This window comes from Puntigrus tetrazona, chromosome 5 (assembly GCF_018831695.1).
Source record: "Puntigrus tetrazona isolate hp1 chromosome 5, ASM1883169v1, whole genome shotgun sequence".
Classification (NCBI taxonomy): Eukaryota; Metazoa; Chordata; class Actinopteri; order Cypriniformes; family Cyprinidae; genus Puntigrus; species Puntigrus tetrazona.
Window position 1 is genome coordinate 1311746 of NC_056703.1, and position 18255 is coordinate 1330000.

Here is an 18255-nt window from a genome sequence, read left to right on the forward strand (position 1 = left end):
ATGAGCCATAAGGCAAAAGGGATCTTAAATATAAATGTAAAAATAAGGAAATGCATCAGAATTTAGCTTGTGTTACGTTAGAATGAATGCTGCCATATTTGGCTCTATACTTAATTTCTTTCGGATTAGATTATTAGACGCCTACTGCATTTCTTTCGGAATAAGAGTAAGCACGCTTTCTAAAAAAAGCCATTAATGTCAATAAATCATACGAGTGTATGCACACCGGTGTGCTGTTCAGTAAACATAGTTGTCGCAAACTGCCAACAGCCAAAATAAAGAAACCACTTGGGAATACATGCCTGCTATTAACCAATTAATCATCCCGATCATTCCAAAAGGAAAAAAAAAAACATCTGCATTGAAATTAGAAAATTAACAAGCTTTTTCATGGCTACATATGACAGTTTGATTAATGACTGTCACAGGAGACTATAGTATTACACCGCAGACTTAGCAATAAGATCGAGTCAACCACCTGCCTCTTGCTTGTACAATTAACGGACTAAGGATTTTACGCAAGGCTCCTAGAATTTGTAACATTTAAACTTTTGTTATCGTTATATTTTATTGACTGTATGAAGTAACATTTATATAAATGCTATTTGTAATGTTAAAGTTGGAAGTATTCTTTATTCCACCAAAAATGCTTTTAATTACGCTTTTTTAATTATTAAACATTTAATTATGAATTATTCTAAATAGCTTTGTATATATTACGATAGCAAATATTTATCAGGTAACAAACATTCTTATTAAATACTGCAACTAAATCAAAAAACATCACAAAAAAAATTATATAAATACATTTTATTGTATTACATTATTATGCAAAAGACATACAAAGTTAAATTATTATAAATACTATTTGTAATGTTAAATATGTTGGCAGCATTTTAAAAATAATGAAACGGCATATCAAAATACTGAAAAAATGATTATAAATAACATGCATTTAATTGTAATAAATTACAATACAGAACAACATGGATGAAGTGACAATAATATAAATATCTTAAATAGAATTTTTTTTCCTAAAAATACCAAATTTTGCAAAGTGTATAAAAAATAAATATATAAATTGTACAAATAAATATAAAACATTAACATGAGCACATCTTGTAAAATCTAGTAATAAAAGAACCGCTTTAAGAGGAAGTGACCAACCTTCGTATATCAATAAGTGCGGCTGACAAATGAAATGCATTATTTCTTGGGAGTCAAGCATGTTTGGGTTTGTGGTGTCTGCACGGAGCATGATCTTGGATTTTTACCAGCTCGTCCAGAAAGTCCACAGCGTTCTTAAAAACGGTGACGTACCACTGTTGTTTATGATACGTTTCATTAGACTTGAAGTTAGGCATCGTTACGTTTGTGCAATTGCCTATATGAGATGCAACGCAGACCTTGGTGTGCCCTAAATTAAGATAAGTTGTGTTTAACTCTTTAATAATGGGCTTGTTGTCATCGTGTTGCTCAAGTTGGTGTTTAAGTATCAGCTGAACAGCCTCCTGCATAAATTCAACTCCACACTGCGCTTTCCTAGTTTTCTCTTCGCAGGACAAATTTTTCAGCTGAAGTTCTGGGATATCCGGCAACGGTTTAACATTTTTTCCGACATTTAAGACCTGAAGAGAATGACAGACGATTCGTACGTTAAAAGACAAGCATTTAATTATCATTTACAAACTGTTTCCTGTTAAATCATGGTTTGAAATGAAATGTCACGTAGCGAAATAATTATGAACACTAAAAGAATGTATGACTGACAGCTAGACGTAGAAGAAATTAGTTTAATATGCTATACTAATCTCAAGGTAAAGATACTTTAAACACATTTTTTTTTTATGTATTTAGAATTATTTTTAAACATGAGGAAAGCTCAAAAGTGGGCTCTTTGTATTCGAGTTGATCAGTTTGCATTATTGTCTTATTCTAAAAGCCTAAATTAAATCTGTCTAGGCTTTCATTTAACGATATTGCTGCATGTTTGTATCGAGATTTATAATGTCACTAACAGCTACTTATAGGTTTTGGTGTTTAATCTTCATCATAATCATAACTGAGATAGAAAGCACAGCATTAAAAGCATGCTTATACAAATGCATGTCTATCACTTAAATATTTTTACCTAACCCTACTATATATATATATATATATATATATATATATATATATATATATATATATATATATATATACTATTTTAAATTGTAATTCTCATAATCCTAATACATTTCAAAATGTCACATTTAATTTACTGACAAATCTGAAACACAACAGTGGCACCATAAAGCATTTAGGCTAAATCTGACTTGAAATGAAAGTCACTGCACTAGATATCAAGATACGAAAGAAAAAAAAAGCACCTTCTGACAACTCACTGACGAAATATTGAGCATTATTTGTCGGTTTCGATATCATATGCAAAGCTGCGACAGACAGACACTTTCAAGCGTGACTCGAAAACAGCCGCTTTAAACTTTCGCGTAAAGTAACGCATTTCATTAAATGTAAAAATTAGAAAAATTAAATAATAATTTATTTTAAAATAACAAAATAAAAACTAAAATTACAAACTAACATTTTCTTTTAAAATCTCTTTAAAGTCATTTATCCCGCTAATAGTTATTCGGGCATTTTGATCGCATACTAAATACAGAAACAGGTGGATACTTACGGAGTCTTTCAGGAGCTTTTCCATTTCGCTCTTTGTCCTTTGAACGCGTTTTTTAAAAGGACATATATGCTCATTTGTCGGTCTGCATGTCATCCCCTGAATCATCATTAAAGTCCAGAAAATCACAAGTCCTAAAAAACAAAAATAAATTGGCGTCTGTTGTACACAAATGCAGCTAACCTCGCAGTGAAACTGAGTAAAAAAAAAAAAAAAAAAAAAAAAAGATTTGTCTTACCGGTTTTTAGCTCCATGGTAAAAAAAAAAATCACTGTGCTGTTTCTTTTTACTCGGTGTGCAAGAGCAACTCTTCAGAGCATAATGCCTTTTCATGCTCAAATCTTGTCTTTTATACGCCTATGGGTGCTTAGTCATAAGAAAAGAAAGATGTTATCTCACACACTTTCAATTAAACGTAGCAAAATTATCTTCTTTGCGGATAGTTGTGAGCAGATGAGCGTGATATGTAATGATTCGACGTTTCCTTGAGTTCTGGTGATCACGTTTAGGCTCTTGAAGTCGGCCGCGGGTGAACCTAAAAAGCTTGCCCTCGGGGTCCCTGTTTAGGACACCGTTTCGTGCCATTCAATCATGTGATATGCGAATAAATTCAGTGAAACCCCTGATTTTACTTCTAGTTGAGAGATGATGAAATGTGAATGCAATGTGGAGCGAAATTCAGTTCTGTGGTACGAGCAGCCTACAGTAAGCTAGTTTGATCAGGCCACGCGTTGGGACGCATTTAATACACGCGCAGACATAAAGTCACCACTCACATGCTTTCTGTTATTATTCGTTGACTGCATTTGACTTGAATGCCCGTGTCGCCTGTGAATGAGTTCCTGGGAGTATACGTGGGAGATACAGTGTGTATTTTATTTCTCCTAAGTCATCTTCTGTTCAAAGTTACATGTCGGACATTTCCATGTTACGTGGGACAAATCTTGTCATATATTTCCGCTTGGTCAGGACCCTTTGGTGTCACTTTTTGATGCACAGAGCCCTTTAGCATAATGTTTTGACGTGCAGGGTCCTCCGTGAGATACTTGAAATGATTAAATTATATATCGGGTAATGACACTGCCATTATTGCATATATGTTGGGGTGTGATTTTCCATTGTAAATAATCACAGCAGTTTTATTTATGTTACATTATTTACACGTTTTATGAGCGCGCGACCCAACCCCTGCCCCTAAATGTACCGTCTGTCAATAAAACGCAATATATACCAGCCAGACACAACTAACATCACTATTTATTCAAAAAGATATACTTCAAACGAAATTCTTTTTCGTTCTCCTTTTGAAGGCAAAAAGAAGCTCGAAAATTTTGAGCGACTCTGTTTTCCCGCGCTGCTGGAGGCGGGGTGTCGATTGACGTAAACGTTGCGCGACGCTCACGCCTAGCCTAAAAGTTTGATTAAAAAATAAGGTTTATTCATTTTTTACCTTTCAAAGAGCAACAACAACGACAGCAACAATATGGCGCAATATTTATTTGCTTGCTACCTTTCCGTTCATTCTTTTTATGGCTTTGAAAAACTTGCGTCTTGTGTTGCTCTACGACGCTTTTTGCGTAACTCCGGGTTTAATCGCTTTCGCAAGTCTTGAGCGAGCCTACCCATTTATACCCACATACCCATTTACACTGAGTGAAGAAGCAGAAGTTATATGCATGTGTGTATATATAATGGATGACCTTTATGGCGAAAACTGAAGGGGAACCCCGTGCGTCATAAAATGAGGCCAAAGGGTCCTGCCCAAGTGGTAATTTGTGAAAACTTGGGAGTGAGAAGGTGTTGGTATACCACCCTGTTCATCAGTCGGCTTTACTTACTCATTTCTACATCCCCTCTGATGCACATTAGCCAAAATCATCCACCATAGCAGTAGCTAATCAAATCACATGTAAATAAATGCAAATACCGCATAAAAACATCCAGTGAAGACTATAATAGGGCTAATATTCATTTCATAATGATGATGAAGTTAAGTGAAAATGTGGACATACCATACTAATGTCTTAAACGTCAAAACGGCTGTATATCCGCTTCAGGTACCACTCCGCCACTCGTGATCAGTCAAATCGGACCATTTCCGCTTTTCTGTGTTCCATAAGAAAATGGAAAGTAATTGAGATAACTTTACGCGCAGATCTTCGGTGTGATATCCATGCTTATCTGATCAACGTTCAAAGCAATTGGCTTTTCCATCCCGCATTCAAGCGTTTTTCCCCGTTTTTGACAGATCAATTTAAGTATTTTGACTCTCATGCCACACGTTAAGTCAGCAGAAAACATCAAAGTAAGTGGCTTTTGAAAATGTTATCAGACCTTTCTCAAGAACTAACTTTTCTTTTATGAGACATTTGTGCAATGACTTGGCAACTCAAGGTAACCCCAAGTATTTTAATTAATTAACAATGCTATTATTCATTATTTCCATACATTACATTTACATTTCAGACATTTTTCTTTACATTAAAATCTTCAATTTGAATTCATTTTGCTGCTACTGTGACATACTGTATCTTCAATTAAAATATGGACAATTACTGTAAATATGTATATATTCATAAGCCTGTGTACTGTACGGTTTAGAATAAATGTATCTTCTCTTTGGGTTTTCGGGATTTTTTTAAATGGATTGGTGCAAAAGGTGCAAAACAAAAAAGCCATATTAGACTCATATTAGAAAAAAAAAAAGCCAGGCACATTCTAGAAAAGCATTATTTGCATGGCTGAGATTAAGATCAACCTGCACCAGAATGATGACAAGCTGAAAAAGGCTCGGAACCGTTCATGATTACAATGAAGGAATTACAAGAATTACAGAAATTACTGACATTGTATGAATCTTTAAAAATGTGTGTTTACAAACGCACAGCTATTACTTTCTCAAAATGTTAATTGATGGACCGGAGTGTAGTGGATTACTCGATTACTGTAATGTTTCATCAGCTGTTTGGAATCTCATTCTGACGGCACCCATTCACTGCAGAGCAAAAAATGCAATGCAAAATTTCTCCAAATCTGTTCTGTTGAAGAAACAAACTCAACTACATCTTAGACAGCCTCGTGTTGATTACAGATTCAGTGCACATATTAATGGTACAGTTACTTTCCCCACAAATACTGCATGTTATCAGAAAATACAAGACAAATACAAGAAATGTATGAAAAGAGCTACAGTTCCTCTAATATTGTGATATTGCTGCGTGGGAAGTGTATTAGCGGGTTAGTGTCCTTCGATGTTTGGGTAAACTAAATAACCTGTTCCTTTCTGCATATAGGAACGCTTTTGAGTAAGTACTCCCTTGTGTGGTAGGAACAGGTAATTCAAATATCTGAATCATTCATCTGTATGATGATAACGCAGTTGCATCATCGCAGCACAGCATCAAACTTCTCTTTGATGAAATTGACAGGGATAATCCTGACACAGGAAAGTGTGCCCACAGTGTTTTTATTCAGGTTTTTTAAATTTTTCTCCTTGTCATATCCTGCCCACAACCGCTTCATGCTCAGACCAAACAACTTTTCTATGCAACTCTGTCAGATGATGTATGGCTTTGTGTTACGTAAAAAGTATGATGAAAACTGGCAGATAAAGTAGTTAGTTGGCGATAGGTACTTTTCAGTGATCAGTAGAAAAACCTTTCTTGCATCATAACCTTTTCTTTGCTTATGTGCAACTTAATATTTAATTGGATAGATGCAAAATAATTGTATTGCACATGTTCAGTACAGTTATCTTTTTGCACATAGAAAAGAAGACGAAAGAATGAGTGGTTTTAATTTACATTTTTAGTCAGACACACACACACACATATACATATATATATATATATATATATATATATATATATATATATATATATATATATATATATATAGCAAAGTTGACTTTACAATGTATATGTGGAAATGTGTTTTTAGATGGTTGAAAGATTGCATTTTTTATCTCCCCCTTTGAATGAACTCAAATAAATGAACAAATAAGAATAATCGATTTTACTATCAGGATAATTATAGTTAACTACAACCATAAAAAGTTTGCATTGGGCCCCCATGAGCACAAAACTGAACTTTATTTTGTGTCTTTTTGCACAATTGTCAAAATACACAATTATGACAGTTATGTCAGTAGTCATGCATCCAAGTAATAGTTGTGCGACACTTAAATGCTTAATAAATGCATTTCAGTTTAATCAAGGTGAGTAGATTTCAGTTAAATTCATTTAGTGTATTTTTAGTCAAAGGAAACTATATGGCATTTTAGTCAAATGATTATTTAATTGTACATTATTTTATACTATTATTCATCAAAAATATGTTGAATTGCATTCAACATATTCAAACTTTCATTCAAGATATTCAAATCCATATATTCAGATTTTCAATATATTCAAACTTGGCATGCCATCATTTACATCTATCTATTTAACTCTCTCTCTCTCTCTCTCTCTCTCTCTCTCTCTCTCTCTCTATATATATATATATATATATATATATATATATATATATATATACACATACAGTAATGAAAATGTGGAGTGGATGAAAACTTTCATTAAAGTTGTACATTCCGGTGTTAGGCCATAATGTTGACTATTAACATATACTAATGTTTGTATAAAGCATGCCCATTACGATATTGTAATAATTTAAAGATGGTGCTTACATGAACTTTTGATGCATCATCAATTTCGATGATTATTATTTAGTTGTACGGCTTGCTGTAATCCTCTAACGTCACACGCTGCTTAAAGAAATAATCTCTTCTGATTTTAATTGCAAACTGACTCGATTTAATAATATATGGCTATGGAATCTGAAATGATGGGAGTTGGAAAAGAAAGATTTTAATACGTCACATTTCTCATTATCAGGGTGTCAACTCACGTCAGTGGCTGCCATTGTCCTTCTTCAAGCATAAGCATTACTCCCACGTGTCTTTTACAGCTTTTCCCTTACAGGAAAATCAACCAAAATATTCATGACTTAAACACTACGCTATTTTCCATTATTGCTATATGGAATGAAGAGAATGTCCCTTCCAGTAATACCACCTGCAACGACTAAATTTAAAATGCAACGCAATTCCTTCTGAATGACTTACAATACACATTGCATAAGTAGTATAAGTCAAATTGCTTTTCATTACTGCGGGGAATGCTTCATGAACACACTCACTCACTCATTCATAAACACGCACACACACACAGAAAACATTTGAAGTGGGTCAAAAAAAGGAAATCAAAGTTGTCCAAAGACAAGAACGCAATTACACTTTAAATGCTGACTTTTGAGTGTGTGTTTATGAATGAGTGTGAGTTCATAAAGCAAACACAGCAGTAATGAAAAGTGAGAGAGAGAGAGAGAGAGAGAGAGAGAGAGAGAGAGAGAGGCGTGATTCATATCAAAACGATGCTCTTCTCATAATTAAATGCAAAAGTATTTTTTTTTCAAGTGTTGTGACTGCATTGCACGACCATTCAAACATTTTCAAATAAAATAAATACTAGCAAACAGTATTTATATAGTCGTTTATTGAACAAGCAGCCGTTACAAACAAGGTGTGGAATTACTTTGACGCTGTATAAAATGTACCAAAAATGACTCTAGTCTACAAAAAGCAAAAATAACAAATGCTCAGAATCATTACGGACTCGTTTACAAACACATTTTGCATTTTGCGCACACCAGTAAACCTTGGTCTTTGTTATCTATAGAAATGAGATAAAAGAAACATATGAAAATAGCTCCTTAATGGCACTGGAATTGCATAAACGAATAGGTTTTTTTTTTTTTTTTTTTAAACCATAATCTTAAAAAAAAAAAGAAAAGAAAAAACACTTTTATTCTTATGCTGCACTGGTGCCCTGAAATACATATTTGACTATATAAAGTAAAAAAAAAAAAAAAAAAAAAAAAAGTTAGCAAACAAAAAAAGTAACCCAATATTAATCTAATATTTTGCATGTCAGTGCTAGTTTTTGTTTCAGCTGCTCTTCCAAAAGCATGTAACAAAGATATATTTCTCTCTAAAAAGAGTTTCATTCATATACCAGTTGATTTCTGGGATTTATTAATGATTGTGCCATCAAAATACAATCAATAAGTGCGTTTTTCCATTGGCTCATGATAGAAATGTCCGGGAAAAGGTCATTTTTGGGCTCCTCAATAATCAAAAGTAGCCGAGGTTAAGCGAGAGATTGTTACAAAACAATTTCTCTAATTTGATTACTAAATATTTGTGCTTTGTTCACTAGTAGTGAATTAAACGGGTCAAAAACAGCGGCCTGTTCTGACATTAAACGAGCATCACGAGTGATCGTAAGGCCACAGCGGAGCTGGACATGTTTTAGCGCTAACAAAAAAGGCAGAAATGTCACAAGAGAAACTTTACGATGTCTGTAGGCATACAGTTGTGCAAGAGGCATTTCCTTAACCACGCTGTTGATCAGTTAACAGTGACGGTGAGCTCACTGATTTTCAGAAATCTTATCAATTTGTGGCCAAACTGCCAACTCAAAAAGAGATCCTGATAAACTTACAAGTACTTATTTATTCGGGCCTTTTCGTGACGTGTGTGACTCAAAAGTTGCATAAACGTCCTAACATTCGCGTAAAAATTTGATTTCTCAAAGGGTGAATCTCATAAACAAATTACACACATTTCCTCTCAAATTCCCATTATGGTTGTGTGCCCATTTTACTTTTAAATTGATTAAAGTGATCCTCACTACTTTAATACAGTAATTTTATACTGTAAAAACAAACACTGATATGCAGCACTAATATACTGATTCCTATGAAGTGAAAAAAAAAGATACAATATTTATTTTAGATTAGAAAAATCGCTTATATATTGATAGGAAATGAAGGGAAATTAAATTGCAGATAATGTTGATTCATATAAACATGAATTGAATTTTTTTTAAAGAAACAGTTTCATTAGAACAGATTTGGAGAAATTTAGCAATACGTCACTTGCTCATCAATGGATCCTGTGCAGTGAATGGGTGCCGTCAGAATGAGACTCCAAACAGAATATGAAAACATGTCCATAAACGTTTGTGGATTATTGTGATGTTTTTAAATCAGCTGTTTGGGCTCTCATTCTGACGGCACCCATTCACTTCAGTGGATTCATTTGTAATGCAATGCTGAATTTCAAACTCATCTACATTTCAGATAAGAGATTTACATTACAACAGAATTTCGTTTCGATGGGTAAATGTGAGCTGGATATGCTCTTGAGGAAAAAAATAGGTGCAAATTAGACTAAAAGATCACATATTAGCGAGATATGTTTGAAAAGCTGATTCGAAAGCGATCCGAATATTCACTGTCAGTAACTGCTTTTCTAAGTGCAATGCATTAATGACACCAAAAGTTGCTACAACAATAAAATTTCTTTTGCTTGACCTCAAACAGGGTTACTTAAGAATAAAAAAAACCTGATTCTGACAATACTGGAAGACGTCTGTGTGTAATACTCAAAAGCAATAATGATTTCCGTAGAACATGCTGCAAAACAACCTTCCAAAGCAGATAACGTTCTCTCATCTTCTAATTCGATCGAGAAAAAAAAAGTGCTTCAAATAATCGAGCATTGACATGCCGCAAAAATGTCCTTTCAAATCATTCTCCGCATATAATCAGCACTGCAGTTTCTGCAAAAGCAAAACGCCACAGTTTTCAAACCTAAGCTCTCAAAAGCCGCGACAGAAGCACCTCTGGTTATGGTAAGACAGTCTTGTGGAGTAATACTGCGTGTTAGTGGCTCAAATAAGATCTTCTATCCAACGGTAAGGCCTTTCTAAGATGTACTAAAAAGCAGCCTCAACTGGACACGTCCTTCCTCTGAGCTTGAAGCATCTCGGTCACGCTCGAAATGTCTTCTTCCGGCACCTGAGACAAAAAAAAAAAAAAAAAAAAAAAAAAAAAAAAAAAAAAAAAAAAAAAGTAGGTTTGGATGACACAAAAACACAAGGATGATTACGTCCCATCCAAATATGCAATATTGTTGTGGGATGTCACATGCTGTCAGCTGAACAACACACACTGGTGTTTTGCAGGATGGGCGTAAGCGGAGATGCATCATCTCATACTCATACATGGATCGGCTCATACCGAGAATGCGTGCATGGATGTGCAGACACAAAGATGCGTGCGTGGAGGCATCACATATTATCATATTTTATAAAAAGTTTCTCACAAAAAACGGCATTTGTAAACGTTTTTAAACATTTAAAATTTTTACACGAATGCCTTAAATGCAATGTTTGCGGCATGACCCTTAGAAAATATCTAAATAATACAAATAAGTAACGTTAGGAATATGTCATTCATATTTTTATCGTAAAATCAATAATTAGCATTATTTCTAATCAATATAACAAAAACAAACCGAAACGCATTTATATAAAACAGCAAGTCAAGTCGACATTATTTAATAATCAATAATTATTTTAATCTATTTAAACAATAATACAAATATTTCGTATGTACAAGTGCTTGTGAGACCACAGGGTAGAGGTAGACAAAGGCTAGATGAACAGAAACAGATGAAGGCCATGAGAAAAATCGCACAAGCTTGAATACCAACAGGTATGAAGCATTCTTCACGCTTCCCCTTTTACCGTAAGGTCATGTGAAGGCCCGATTCTGGTGGTGGGGACTTCACTGGCTTGTACTGAACGACTGCATCATTGTCATGTATTGAATAAACCATAGGCAGGATTGCTATATATAATTTTGTGTGGAAAAACGTCCTAAACACTGAAGACTGAATCACGCCTGATTTTGAATGAATCATGACTTGGCTCATGAATCGAATGAATTTTTTTTTATTACGTATTGCCAATGCACGTTATTAATTTTTTACATATAATCCAGATTTTATAATCGAATTCCAAAAATTAGTACTATATTAATACTATATAAATTTGTAAATAAGGATAAATAGTTTTATTGTGTTGTTTATAACAAAAACATTTTTTTTGAAACATTTAGAAATACATATTTTAAGTAAACGTACAAAAGAAAGAGATGCTCTAAATATCCAGAAGGTGGTGACAAATCCCTGTCCAAATAAGTGAATCATTCATACAATGGATTCGTTCAAACGGCTGATTCACTCAGAAAAGTGCCCGTATTAATGGTTCACTGAACTATTGATTCACTCGATTCCTTTAAAACCGTTGATTCATTAATGATACGCTGCGTGTGTTGGTTAGAGACGCACAACAGTTCCCATAGGGCTTTATTTTAATATATATATATATATTATTATATTATTCACACTTTTACCTTATTCTTGTATTTCAGCGTTGCTGTTAATGTTACAGTTATCTCAGCGAACATTTTGCTCCGTAAGTTCAACAGCATTACGTTGAAAAGGGTCCATTTTGTCACGACTGAATCCACACAAGCATTTTAGGTGTTCTTGCTCTGTCCAAGCAATAAACGAACGTCTTTACCTGAGCGGTTAAGCTAGGCTAGGCTAGCCTTCTTTCTGAAATCAATGAATATAAATATATACTAAATATATCATGTATGTGTATGTACTTATATACACATGAACAACACACACGTAAACAAAATGTCAACAACATGGTACAAAAAACTCCTTTACAAATCTATGTGGTAAATAAGGTAGGTCAAAAACAATAAAAGTAAACAATACATTATCTAAAATGTGTAAACTAATAGATTTGTTTACCAACTACAATTTTTACTTCAATAATGGACTACAATTAGTAATTAAAGTCCTACATAGAGCAGCACAGCTCACACAACTGTGACACACTACATATTTTCCTTTCCATGCACAATGCTGTGATTCACCAATCATAAGCAAGCTTTTCAGGCAGTCTCGCAAGACAGCTAATAATGATATTAAATGATAACGATGATCTAATGATGAGTAAGAACGACCCACTGACCAATAGGGAACCAAACGGTTTCTGCTAAAATACTTATTGCCCGGAAAAAAAAACAAACAAAAAACGAAAGGAATAGGAAACAAGGACGACCGAATGATCTGATCTCCCATGACATCATAGAAATAAATAGAGGCGGTGTTGCGAAATTCGTCCAATCACATTCTCGAATTCTCCCATTTTTCTGGTGACTAGGTAACCAGAGCCTATCCTCCCGTTGCTCAGCGTCACTCAAATATCGCAAATGATTTAAATCTACTAAATATCGAAGTAGCAGACTAAACACATAACCTCTACAGACCGAATGTCAGCAGATCATTATCGCTAAATAAGTGCACACAGGGCAACCGGAAACTTTTATTATCATGAATGTTTGATCCATTACGCTTGATGTGGTGACACTATTAACGCCCCGCCGACTACTACACAGAGCTTAAATGTTATGAGCGTCAAAAGAGGGAGGTAAAACGGCTTACCAGAGCATGATCAAAGCTGAAGGTGCTAATATAATATGCTGATATATCGCTGTCTGCGAGAGGCTGAGAGATCTGAGCGACTATCCCACATTCATCTGAAAAAATTCAACAAGACAGACACAGTGAGATAACGGCAAACAAGTGGGAAAGTTGTGACTTTCTGATTCAATCTGTTGTGTTTGTTCACACAGCTGAACAGATTTCAGTGTTATATGGACTAGTAGATACTTATATTAAAAAACCCTTTAAAAAGGAGATATATATATGTGACTAATTTTGAATGCTATACATCAGTGGCTCCCAACCACGTTCCTGAAGGCCCCCCCCAACACTGCATGTTTTCTATGTCTCCTTAATAAAACACACCCGATTCAGATCATCAGCTCTTTAGTAGAGACTCCAAGACCTGAAATGAGCGTGTTAGACAAAGGGGAGATGAAAAATGTGCAGTGTTGGTTGGGAAAATGCTCCAAAATGTATGTGGGAGATTGTTTTAATGTAGAAATACCCTCATTTTTCTTGTCAGGCAACAATTAAATTATTTAACAACACATTTGCATGTTTGTGGTTCTCTAATATTCGTTCATGATCACACAAAAAGCGTGCAAGCAAAACAGTTAATCTTTTTTAGCAAAGGTTTTGTCGTTTTCTTATATAATATACATAAATACCACACAAATGTTGGTTATGCAATTGTTTTATTTAAAGGCCGTTTTATTTAATACTAAACATGTATTTAATTATTGGAATTAAATTATATGAACCAAATTAGGGTTTTGCATTATTTTCCGTTATTAAGTGTAATCCTGTAACCTTTTAAGATACTATTTTATTTTTATTTCCCGTTTTATTTTTTCCCAAATTCTGTTTTATTATTTTTTTTTTGGATTCTGTTTTTTTCTATTTAAAAAAAAAAAAAAAAAAAAAAAGAATGTCTAATGAATTAAAATCATTAAACATACACAATTTCACTTCAGTTTAACAGAAAATACATCTCTAGGGCCCTTTTTTTATTGTTTTCAAATTCTGTGTTTTAGCATGCCTAATTATTTAAACGCATGTCTCTCAAAAAAATAATGCGTTTAATTTTAGTAGGCAAGCAGCAGTGGGATATGTACATTTTACTGAAAAATTTGTACTAAAACTTTTATTTTGACGATTTTTATACGACGCTAGTTTTACTCAAACCAAATGGTAAAATGCTCATGAGGTGACTCTTAAACGCTCCGCTTTTGATTAGCTCATTTAAAAATGGTCAAATTACATGACGTTCTGCGTTAAACTGAATGGAAACGGAAATCACAGGGCCCTAATTTTGTGTTCAAATGATAAAAAAAAAAGAAGGCGTCTGATGGTGAATGAAGCTCACCGAAGCCGAGAGGCTGCCCTCCTATTCTCACCATCCTCCAGAGCTCACCAGATGAGCTGGTGAAGAGAAGATCAGCAGGGAATCTGACACACACACACACACACACACACACACACACACAAAACTTATTTTTCATATTTAAACCTGCAACTTGCAAGGCTTTGATATGACATTACACTGTAAGGTGTCTTACTGTCTCTGTGCTTCTGTGTCCATCACCAAAGAGACGTATCCATCAATCAGAGAAAAGGAGAAGAACTTGATACACTCCATGTCCTGATCAACACTGGCGCCCTCTTTAGGACTACGGGAGAAACACACGTTCAATTAATTAAACACAATGCTTAACCTGATACTTGTTATTATTGAAGATGCACAGAAAAGTAACTCACACACACCAAAAAACTAACAACAACAACGTTTTGCCTCTTATTTTTTCACATGGGTGAACTACCTTTCCCTTAAACCGTGATCCGGTTCAAGACATCTCTTAGTGGCAGTGAAATATTAAAAGAGTATTGTTCAGCTGAGGGTGGTGCTGAAGAGGAAATACAAAACTCAAAGCTGTGAAAACAGTGAGATGCAGAGTTTCATACCTGTTAGAGTAAAACAGAACGTCTATGAGGGTGGTGGCGATCGCCGGCAGTGTGTCCGGATCCAAGCTCATTACACAGAATTGATTCTCTGGAATCAGCACCGGATGAACTGTTGCATGTGGAACTGAACGGACACACACACACACACACACACACACACACACACACACAGACACAGACACAGACAGACAGACAGACAGACAGACAGACAGACAGACACTTTAAAATAGGAAAAGCAATTCTAAAAACTCTCTTTTGTGAATGAGCTTGTTTTCAATTTAATAATACGTCACATTGGACAAATAATCAATAACACTCTACAAAGGGTTAAAACCATCATATAATGCATTCATAGTATAATGGACTATTCTCAAATTGCCCCTATTATGGAAAAGATCTTTCATGCAGTGTGTACCACAGCTCTAAGTGGATGAAAACTCACAAAAGTTTGAAATCTGAAAGTGCAACCGTGTATGAAGTTATTGTCTCTCGAAAGAAAGAGTCGACTGTGAATTACTGAAATGCATGCGTGTCAACCTGTAAAAATATGAACCTTTCATAACCCATAATAGTGGCACTTAAATGATCAATTTCACTACTTCAAATGTCAAGGCCTTTTCAAAAAGCCATTACGTTAATTCAGATGTTGTGTGTTAGGTTATTTTATTAGCCTTTATTTAGACATCTAATATTTAGTTTCAAATAAAGGCTGTTCCTCTACGAATTTTCTATTCATTAAACGATCCACGGCTGATAACTATAATATAAGGAATAATAATAATAAATGTTTTGTGAGCAGCAAAATGAGAAGGATCGTATGACACTGAAGCCAGAGTAATGATAGAAATAGAAAACGGCTAGTGAAATTGCTCTTTTTACTGTATTTTTATTCAATATATGCAGCCTTGAAGAAACCTCATACCGACCCCAAACGTTTTCTGGCAACGTATGCCTTTCTTTCGCTGCCGTCTTACCCTCTCTACCGTTTCGCTGGAGGCTGTCGCAGGCGTCCTGACTGTGCACAGGCACCGACTCTCCTCCCTCCTCTCTGAAAATATTAAACTCCTCCACCAGAGTCTCCACCACCACCGACAGGTCCTTCTCTCGCACCTACAACACCGAACAATCGCATTTAGCACATTAATAACATACGCTTTTATACAAATCACCTTACGGCACTCCTGTGCTCCTTCTGTACTTTACTTTTATATTGTTACTGTATTTTTAATATATGTTAGCAGCACTCGTTCTCAAACAGCAATGCCACAAATGCAATATTTAAACTGTTATGGATGTTTTTGTTGTCGATGTAGCACCCCCTGCAGGCGACTGTTCGGTAGCGCGTGGCTTCCTTGCACAAATGTTATGTAAAGTTTGAACTTTGCATTTAAGGGTGAATATTAAATTAGTCTGCATTAGGCCACAGTTTCACTGCACACTTTAACTGGTTTAACATTAGGCTAATTTAAGATATTTTACAAACAAAACTTTATGCAAATTGGACAAGCAGCCTAGAAAATAAATAAATAAATATGTTTTTAACTAGATTCTGTCCCACACATCCCTATATTTATTAGCAAAACTGTAAACTAGCTTATTAAGCAAGCATCACCGCTCTTGAAAGTGTAATGCATAAAGGCCAATCAACATTACACAACTTTCATTACACATCTACCATCTTATTAAAAACAAAAGGGTCATAAAATTGTAAAACATTTACAACAGGGAAGTGTATTTGATGCTAGTGCATGTTCAAGCTGCTGTTTCCTTAATACTTTATTTATTAACACCGTTCAATGTCTCTGGGTTCAGCCAAAAGTTTGTCAGCTTAGTTAAACGCAACACTAAGGTAAATATTAAGAATGCTTCTGAATTCATGTTATATCAGAATTACCATATTAAAAAAAAAAAAAAAAAAAAAAAAAAAAGATTTATATATATATATATATATATATATATATATATATATATATATATATATATAATTATTTATTTATTTATTGAATTTTTATGAATCTCCAACTTTGACCATCATTATTCAGCATTTTACATGCACATAATTACATTAAATATGGGTATTTATTATGGGTGTTGTTATAGTATCAACAAACTACTATCAAACTTTTCAATGAGATTTTTATATTTTATGATTTGAGTTAAAATTTAAATTAAAAGTTTTTTTCGTATATGATTTGTCATTTTATTGTTTATTTTTGGTATTATATTACAGGTAACATTTATCACAAGTCACGGCATTTTTTTTTTTTGTTATATATATATAGCAATCCTAATTCACTGACACAATATTCCATCACTCAGCCCATTTCCAGAACTAATTAAATTAAATTAGATTAGTGATCACAGAAACACAGCAGACTTGCTTACCAGAATAAAGTCGGTTTGATAGGTGGAGAGCATGAAGACGGACACATGCTGCTCAGCCAATGGAGCGATAACAGATTTGGCGATCTTGGTGACGCCCACGGCCTGTGAGCTGCTGGAGGCGTTGCCATTGGAGACGACATTGAGAGGGAGCCAAGTGGAGCCCTCCACCTGTAAGTGTTCAGACGGCTGGAGCTCTGGAGAAAGACAACGTGACAGAGAACATACAGAAGGCGGTGTCAGTAAATATCAGTTTTAAATCATTTTTAGTAGAGAAAGTCAACTAAGAAGCATGGTAGTCGATAGTACCTTGCGTTGAAAGAGGAGCTACTATTCAGTTTGAGAGAAAAAAAAAAAAAAGCAGTAATATATTTATTCAGACAGGATTTATACATTTAATCTAAAATGACAGTAGAGACATTTATATAATTACTAATTACCTTTTTAATTACCAAAAGAAAAAACAAAAATAGTGTGCACAAAAAATATTAAACAGCACTGGTTGCTAACACTGATAAGAAGAAGAAGAAGAAAATGTTTTTTAAAGCAGTAAATCAATATATCCTTAGTCCAAAAAAAAAAAAAAAAATTTTTTCAATATATATATATATATATATATATATATATATATATATATATATATATAAATTTAAAATTATATTTTTAAAAATTGAGATTATACATCGGACATCTTATGAGCTACAACTATTTGAAAATCTGGATTTTGAGGTTGCAAGAAAATCTAAATATTGTCTTTAACCTAATTTAATTGCTTTAAAACGTCCAAATGAAATCCTTAGCA

At 34.2% G+C, this 18255-nt stretch overlaps 1 protein-coding gene across 7 annotated transcripts in view; it reads right to left on the reverse strand.

Moving 5' to 3' along the window:
* Positions 1–858: 858 nt before the first annotated feature.
* castor1 (cytosolic arginine sensor for mTORC1 subunit 1) overlaps positions 859–18255 on the reverse strand; it is a 23584-nt gene continuing 6187 nt past the window's right edge. Inside the window, exons 3-13 of one of the 7 annotated variants that reach the window (XR_006251109.1) lie at positions 17763–17783; positions 17457–17650; positions 16046–16181; positions 15072–15195; positions 14669–14779; positions 14476–14558; positions 13107–13201; positions 4690–4783; positions 2916–3043; positions 2681–2811; positions 861–1628 (exon numbers count right to left, since the gene is read on the reverse strand). Coding sequence is in view for 3 of the 7 variants with exons in the window: in XM_043240914.1 (XP_043096849.1) it covers positions 10529–10597; positions 13107–13201; positions 14476–14558; positions 14669–14779; positions 15072–15195; positions 16046–16181; positions 17457–17650; positions 17763–17783 (833 nt within the window). In the remaining 4 variants the exon portion in view is untranslated. Of the gene's footprint in view, positions 1629–2680; positions 2812–2915; positions 4784–8209; positions 10598–10629; positions 12204–13106; positions 13202–14475; positions 14600–14668; positions 14780–15071; positions 15196–16045; positions 16182–17456; positions 17651–17762; positions 17784–18255 lie in introns of those variants that run through there. The other 6 variants (XR_006251108.1, XR_006251110.1, XM_043240914.1 and 3 more) reach the window with 6 other exon arrangements.